General features: G+C 40.0%; 1 protein-coding gene across 3 annotated transcripts in view; it reads left to right on the top strand.

Moving 5' to 3' along the window:
- The window catches only part of GALK2 (galactokinase 2), a 108340-nt gene that overhangs the window by 28458 nt on the left and 71213 nt on the right, over positions 1-8669 (top strand). For all 3 annotated transcript variants that reach the window (XM_017543769.2, XM_017543776.2, XM_037744992.1), the window contains exon 4: positions 5824-5914. In XM_017543769.2, the coding sequence (XP_017399258.1) occupies positions 5824-5914 (91 nt within the window). The remainder of the gene's footprint in view (positions 1-5823; positions 5915-8669) is intronic.

Genomic DNA, 8669 nt, shown 5'->3' with positions numbered 1-8669 from the left:
TATACTGCAGCTTTACTAAATTTATTTAAGAGTTTTTTTTTGTGGAGTCTTTAGGTTTTTCTGGATGTAAGATCACGTCACCTGTGAAATGGGACAATTTGACTTCCTCCTTTTCAGCTTGGATCCTTCTGTTTTTTATTCTTGCCTGATTGCTCTCGCTAAGATTTCTAGTATTATGTTGACTAGGAGTAGTGATATTGGATATCTTTGTTGGGTTCCAGGTTTTAAAGGAAATGCTTTAACTTTTCTTTATCTGATATGATGTTAGCTGTGGGTTTGTCATATGAGACCTTTATTGCGTTGTGGTATGTTTCTTCTATGCCTGATAATTGAGAGTTTTTATTGTGAAGGAATGTTGAATTTTATTACATGCTTTCTCTCTGTCTATTGAGATGATTATATGGTTTTTGTCCTTTATTCTATTGATGTGATGTGTCACATTTAGTGATTTGTGTTTCTTGAACAATCCTTGCATTTCTGGGATAAATTCCACTTGATCATTGTGTTTTATCTGTTTCATGTGCTGTTGGATTCAGTATGCTGCTATTTTGTTGAAGATTTTTACATATAAGTTAATAGGGATCTTGGCCTGCAGTTTTGGTTTTTGTTTTGGTTTTAGTATCAGAGTGATACTTGCCTTTTGGGACTAGGTTAATTCCCTTCTCTTCAATTTACTGGAATTGTCTGAAGAGGATTGGTGTTTGTTGGAAGTAACTAACCCATTTTTTATTTTACAGGCTCATAGGCAGAAGGGACTTGCCTTGTCTCAGATGAGATTTTGGACTATGGACTTTTGGGTTAATGCTGGAATGAGTTAAGACTTTGAGGACTGTTGAGAAGGGATGACTGAATTTTGGAATGTGAGGACATGAGACTTGGGAGGGGCCAGGGACAGAATAATATGATTTGGATTTGTGTCCCGCCCAAATCTCATGTCAAATTGTAATCCCTAGTGTTGGAAGTGGGGCCTGATGGAAGGTGACTGGATCACAGAAGTGGATTTCTCCCTTTGGTACTCTTCTTGTGATACAGTTTTCACTTGACTTGTAAAAAGTGGGTACCTCCTCCCAGCCCTCTTCCTCCTGCTCCACTCATGTAAGACATGCCTGCTTCTCCTTTGCCTTCCACCATGTTTGTAAGTTGCCTGAGGCCTCCCCAGCCATGCTTCTTGTACATCCTGTACAGAATCATGAGCCAATTGTACCTCTTATTTATAAATTGCCCAGTCTCAGGTATTTCTTTTTAGGAGTATCAAAATGGACTAATACAAACTGAAAAGTTTCAGCTCCCACAGAATTATAAGTATAGCCTAAGTCTGTCAAAAAAAAAAACCCTGCTTTTTGATTAGTTATTGATCTTTGCTCTTCCCAGCATCCCCTGTCTCAACATTCTGCCTTGCCTTTTCCTGAGGTTCAAAACTAGGCACTCATTTTCTCACCAATTCTCAACCCTGAATTGCATTACTCATTTGCTTTCTCTACCCTAACTTTCATGTTGTATAATTCTGAAAAAAGAATCCTGCAAATGAGCAGACATGGCCCATTATCACATTAATATTTTACACTTACATATTTTATTCATTTACTTGTTCTTCAAAGAAACATCTGCCCAGTGCCTACCCTGTGTGTGTTTGGACCTGGGGTATACCATTTAAACTGGCAGGAGGATCTGCCTGGAGAGTAGGTAGAGAAAGTACTGAGCCTATGTGGAATGGAGGTTTGGCACACATGGCAGCTGCAGAATACAGCCATAGGTGCCCATCCCCCAGGGCTCCCCTTTTTCCTCTGAGTAACTCTAATTCCAGTTGACCACTGGGTCAAGAAAGCAGGGCTCACTTTCCAGTGGGAATGTGGCATGTCTGTTCTGCAGGTATTCTTGCCCACCAGCCCCTCCCAAGACCTCTGCCCGGCTGCTCTAACAGGAGCAGATGTACAGTGCAGCCTCCACCGCCCAGTATGGGTGCTTTACCAAAAGGCCAACCTGAGTACTTTCTCAGAGGTCTAGAAGCACTTTGAATCCCCGAGCACAGTTGGTGCTATGCCAAAGGCGGCCAAAAGATGGAACACTGTGGGCCAGTCCCAACGGCCCAGGGCTGCAGCATGCAGCTTGGGAATCTTCAGCCAAGATCTGTGGCCAGTGCTTGAGCAGGGAAGGATCCCACACTCTCAGAAGACAGAGAAAAGAGAGACACACAGGCTTGTGAGCCAGCACCAGAGAAGCAGTCCCTTTACAGTAGCAGTTCCCAACCTTTTTAGCATATGAACCAGATTTGTAGAAGAGAATTTTTCCATGGATGATGTATGTTGGGGAGGAGGGGATGGTTTCAGGTTGAAACTGTTCTACCTCACATCATCAGCCATTGGATTATCATAAGGAGCATGCAAGCTAGATCCCTCCCATACGCAGTCCACAATAAGGTTCATGCTTCTATGAGGGTCTAATGCTGCTGCCGATCTGTCAGGAGACAGAGCTCAGGTGATAATAATGCTCATTCGCCCACTGCTCACCTTTGGCTGTGTGGCCCAGTTTCAAACAGGCCATGGACCAGTAACAGGGACTGGGGAACCCTGCACTACACAACCAGTCCAAGAATGGTATGGCCTGTTTGCAGGCCATGGCATCTGCCTGAGGGAGCCCTGCAGCCCAGAAGACCTAATAAAGAAAACACAGGATCAGTGCCAGTGATCAGAGGGGGCTTCCTCAAAGCTGCCGAACAGACCTGGTGAGAGTCATCTGTCTCCCCCTGCCTCACCACAAAGCACTACTGCAAATGCACTGAAATACAAAAAAGCTGTGCAGCTGATTCAGAGCCTGTCTGCTGGCCATCACTCTTATACATCATTTACTGGATTACAGCCCAAATTACAACATCAAAAATAATCTTCCAATATACATCACTTGTGAAACCAGGGGCAAGAATCCAGCCACAAGTAAAGATCCTTTATAGAGCCTTGGCCCTCTGAAAGCAACCAGAAATGAAACCAATTGACTATTCTCAATTTACACCACAGTTAAAAGAACACCACTTCTCTCAGATGAGAATCAGTGAAAAAACTCTAGCAATTCAAAAAGCGAGAGTGATTCTTTTCTTCCAAACAAGCCCCATGCAAGTCTGAAATCCAGTAGGGCAGTCATTAAACCTCAATGTTCCAAAACGATCTTTGACTCTATTTCTCACATCTAGGTCATGCTGATGCAAGAGGTGAGCTCCCACGGCCTTGGGCAGCTCCACCCCTGTGCCTTTGCAGGGTACAGTTCCCCTCCTGGCTGCTTACACAGGCTGGTGTTGAGTGTCTATGGCTTTTCTAGGCACACAATGCAAGCTGTCCGTGGCTCTACCATTCTGGATCTGGATGATGGTGGCTTTCTTCTCACAGCTCCACTAGGCAGTGCCTCTGTGGTGACTCTGAGTCGGGGCTCCAACCCCACATTTCCCTTCCACATTGCTCTAGCAGAGGTTCTCCATGAGGGCCCACCCCTGCAGCAAACTTCTGCCTGGACAGCCATGCATTTCCATTGATCCTCTGAAATCTAGGCAGAGGTTTCTAAACCTCAATTCTTTGCTTTTGTGCACCCACAGGCTCATGTGTAAGCTGCCAAGGCTTGGGGCTTGCACCCTTTGAAGCCATAACCTGAGCTGTTTGTTGGCCCCTTTTAGCCACAGCTAGAGCTTGAGCAGCTGAGATGCAAGGCACCATGTCCCAAGGCTGCATAGAGCAGGAGGCCTCTGGGCCTGGCCCAGAAAATCATTTTTTTTTCTCATAGGCCTCCAGGGCTGTGATGGGAGGGGCTGCTGCAAAGGTCTCTGACATGCCCTGGATACATTTTCCCCATTGTCTTAGTGATTAGCATTTGGTTTCTCATCACTTTTGCAAATATCTGCAGCCAGCTTGAATTTCTTTCCAGAAAATAAGGTTTTATTCTCTAATAAATCATCAGGCTGCAAATCTTTCAAACTTTTATGCTGTTTCCTCTTCAATACTTCACTGCTTAGAAATTTCTTCCAACAGATACCCCAAATCATCTCTTTCAAGTTCAAAGTTCCATAGATCTCTAGGGCAGGGCAAAATGCCACCAGTCTCTTTGCATAGCAAGAGTGACCTTTACTTCAGTTCCCAAAAATTCCTCATCTCCATCTGAGACCACCTCAGTCTGAATTTTATTATCTATATCATTATCAGCATTTTGGTCAAAGCCATTCAACAAGTCTTTAGGAAGTTTCAAACTTTCCCACATCTTACTGTCTTCTCAGCCCTCCAATTCTCTAGGAAGTTCCAAACTTTCCCACATTTTTCTATCTTCTTTTGAGCCTCCCAAACTGTTCCAACCTCTGCCTGTTACCCAGTTCCAAATTCACTTCCATATTTTCAGGTATCTTTACAGCAGCACGCCACTATCTGGTACCAATTTACTGTATTAGTTTGTTCTCATGCCTGAGACTGGGTAATTTATAAAGGAAAGAAATTTAATTGACTCACAGTTCCATATGACTGAAGAGGCCTCACAATTTTGGCAGAAGGCAAATGAGGAGCAAAGTCACTTCATACATGGTGGCAGGCAAAGAGGGCATGTGCAGGGGAACTCTCCTTTGTAAACCATCAGATCTCATGAGACTTATTCATCATCATGACAATAGCACAGGAAAGACACACACCCATGATTTAGTTACCTCCCATCGGGTCCCTCCCATGACAGATGGGAATTATGGCAGCTACAATTCAAGATGAAATTTGGGTCAGGACACAGCCAAACCATATCAGATACTATTTATTTATTTATGAGATGGAATCTCACTCTGTCACCTAGGTTGGAGTGCAGTGGTGCAATCTTGCCTCACTACAACCTCTGCCTCCTGGGTTCAAAATATTCTTTTTCCTCAGCCTCCTGAATAGCTGGAACTACATGTGTGCACCACCATACCCAGCTAATTTTTGTATTTTTCGTAGAGATGGGGTTTCACCATTTTGGCCAGGCTGGTCTTAAACTCCTGATGTTATGATCCACCTGCCTCAGCCTCCCAAAGTGCTGGGATTAGGGCATGAGCCACCACACCTGGCCCAGATACTATTTTTTTTTCATTGCTGTTGGTAAGTGTCTGCCTGGGAAACACCATAAATCTCTTGCTTCTCATCACATTTTTACTCTCTAAGTTTAGCATCCATTGATGATTCTTTCCTGAAACAAATTATCAAAAAGTTTACCACGTAGTGATTTTTCTATTTACATCATTTCTTCTATGTCTCTTAGTTGGCATTTTACCATAATAAAGAGTTTGTCTTTCCTCTTAATTTAGCTTTGTATTCATTTGTTAACTTACATTAGTATAGACTTATGGAATCTTATTTTGTTCAATTGATTATGCATCAGAATCATTATTATTTTTTTTTATTCTTTTTTTTTTCTTAAATTGTGCAGATGGTAAAATTGGATGGGTGGCAGAGATGGCGTTGAATACTCCTGTTTCAGTTTGGGGGTGTGCCAACCAGCAGGCCCAGAGGATAAGCATTCATGTGGTTTACACCAGTTTAACAAGGACCAACATGAAAGACAAAAAGTTGTAGATTACTCTAAAATATATTGTTTCCTCTCTGTTTCAGGAAATAAAAAGGGTCAGTTGGAGGTAGTTTAGTCATTAAGGCCACTACAACTTCCTCTCTTAACTCTTAGCAGCTGGAGATGTTTTGCTGCAGACACACAGTTTGAACATAAAAGGGAAAGGACAGTCAGTATCAGTGTGTTGGCACAAGATGGCAGCAGTCAGCCACTGATTTTGCAGCTCAAGGCCTACAGATTTTTAATTAATGGTGTCTTTTATCTTTGCAGGGACTTCAGTACTAGTGCTACTAACATTCAGATTGATAAAACCAAGCCTTTGTGGCACAACTATTTCTTATGTGGACTTAAAGGAATTCAGGTAAATTGGCTCATAAGGCACTTACTACCAGTTGAGATTATCATGTGTGTTCTGTCAAATTTATTTTATCACCACATCTTTTTCATCTCCTTACAGTACTAACTGATGCTTCTGTTTTATTTTACTAATTTGTGTTTCAGAGAGTGGGGAAGATATGACTGTTTTTGGGTAGTGTTCACAGGGTGCAGTAGTGGTTATATAGCTGGCTCTCCATAAATAGGTGCATGTGACAAACATCTGTCTGGTTTAAAAATCTTTGTTTGAACATACCTTTGAGCATATGTTTTAGTACTATTATTGACATTTATACTTCTGACGTATAGGGGTATACTATAATAAGATTTAGAGTCAGCCAGGTTTGAATCTGGACTCTTCCCAGCTATGGTAAATTTAACCTTTGAAGTCTCAGATTTATCTGTAAAATGATGTCATTGCTATCCTGACAAAGAGTTGTTAAAAGAATTACATAAGGTTTGATGGTAGCCATTTGATAAATGGTAGCTAGTATTGTTATTGCTACCTCAGATGGGATTAAAAAAAGACATAATGAAATATTAGTATAAGTGTTTTCCTAACATTGAATAATTACTTCGAAAATCTGTAATGTTGCGTACAAGAACAAGAAAATAAAATGTTTCCATTCCCTTTCATAATTGAAAAAGTATGAAGGACCAAAAGAAAATTGAGATTTGCTGTTTTTAGAGCCACTTTTATATTGCAATAATTACTCTAGATGTAGTGACTTGTATAGAATCATAGGTGGAATAATAAGAAGTAGATTTTTCCTTTGTGAACTAAAAGTAAACAAACAAATTGACTTGTGTTTTAGAAAGCTTGTGTTCCTTACTGCCTGGCAGTCCTATCTGAAACTTTGTATTGAGCAGCCAGGATTTAGCGGCACATCCATTACAGAAATATATCAAATTTATTTCTAATGTGTAGTCATGTACTCTAACAGTGGTGGTTTTTGTTCTTAGAGTTAATGAATTCATTTCTTTCTTTTTTGTTTTCCTTCCTGTCAGACACATAGTAATAACTTACAGGAAGAGTTATTGGCAGATTTTAAATCTTCAAATAATCTGGCTTATCATATGTCTTAGCGTGAATTACATTATTTGGAAGCATTTGCCTAGCAAATGCAATTTTGATCTTCCTTGTAACAACATGCCTTTTTGCAGCATATGGGTAAAGTAGCCTATATAATGCATGTTGCTTTGTGTTATTTTTCAGCATTTCAGGTTGTAAAGCCTTCCTGTTTGGTTTGACAACTTATGTGCAAAACCAAACTTATACAATGAACTTTTGGCAGAAAAATAATTTAAATGTTAGCCTATTTAGAAAGCTTCAAATTCAAATACTAGAAAGTTTCAGAGGATAATTTGTTTATATTAAATTGAATATGTTATCCTTTAGGGATAGAGCTATTAGAGAATTTGGCATATACCCATTTGCATTTTGAATTTGTTATACATTTGCATTTAAACATTGCATGATAAGTTCTTAAGTATGATTTCCATTCAAGACACTCCGTGGATCAGTTTATAGTTAAATATATAGTATTCTTCAAGTTTTTTTTTTTTTTTTTTTAAACAAGCTGTCTGATATTCTATATGAAAGGGCATTGGCAACAGTAGGGTTTCAGTTTATAATCTGTTCGTATTTCTGGAAAGAAATTTTTAGATGACTTGAAATCAGGAACAGAAGTACACCCAACTAAATATCTTCTTATTGTAGTGCTAGAGTTTTGCCAGCTAGAAAAGACAGACAAAAAATTAAGCAAAAAAGTCTTTTATCTGTGGAATTTTGTTGTTATTTTAGTTATTCTAGCTAGTTTATTGAAATTCTCCCTTCTATAATATATATGATGAAATGCATAATTAGGTAATAGTATTTCATACTTTGGCCTTCAGTCATTTGAGAAATTTGCAAAGACTCTGGTACTTTTTCTTGAGAAGGAGGTATATTTGAATTTATTTTTAAACTTAAACCACAAAGGATATGATATGATATCATCCAAAGTGTCCTAGTGTTAGATATTCATGTAAGTATACTAGAGCTTTCCATATTTAAATCAGAATCTGATTATTTCTTTGGGCTTTCCTCTTTGTAGAGATAGTGTTTCCTTGACTTGTTTAGGGTCTGCATTTTTATTTGTGGCTGAATTCTAATTTGACTATCTTTAAAGCTACCTTATGGCTAAATGTATCTATAAACTGTAGTAAAAATCTGGATTTTCTCATATAGCTGGCCTATTAAATCACAATGATGGCTTGCTGGCTCAGGTTTCTAACTGCAGTGGAGAAGTTTTCAAACAGGAATCAGAGACCTGGGCCCTATTCTCATCTCTTTATGTGTCATCTTGGGAAAGTTCCTTAATCTCTTGGTGCCTAGGTTTTTTCATAAGTAAAACGTAACCGAGAAAGTTTGGAACTCTTTTTTTTTTTTTTTTCAGAGAACCTTCTGAAGTAAGGCAGTCCATAGAAACAAGTCACTGTTTGGGGACTGGACTCTTATAATAACAGAATGCTGGAGATGTGCTGCACAGAGATTTAACTTACCTCACAGATAATTGTGAATTTCTTCCGGCCGGGTGCGGTGGCTCACGCCTGTAATCCCAGCACTTTGGGAGGCCGAGGCGGGTGGATCACGAGGTCAAGAGATCGAGACCATCCTGGTCAACATGGTGAAACCCCGTCTCTACTAAAACTACAAAAAATCAGCTGGGCATGGTGGCGCGTGCCTGTAATCCCAGCTA

The sequence above is a fragment of the Cebus imitator genome, unplaced genomic scaffold (genome assembly GCF_001604975.1).
Source record: "Cebus imitator isolate Cc_AM_T3 unplaced genomic scaffold, Cebus_imitator-1.0 Scaffold9, whole genome shotgun sequence".
Taxonomy (NCBI): domain Eukaryota; kingdom Metazoa; phylum Chordata; class Mammalia; order Primates; family Cebidae; genus Cebus; species Cebus imitator.
This window is presented reverse-complemented; position numbering and strand designations above follow the sequence as displayed.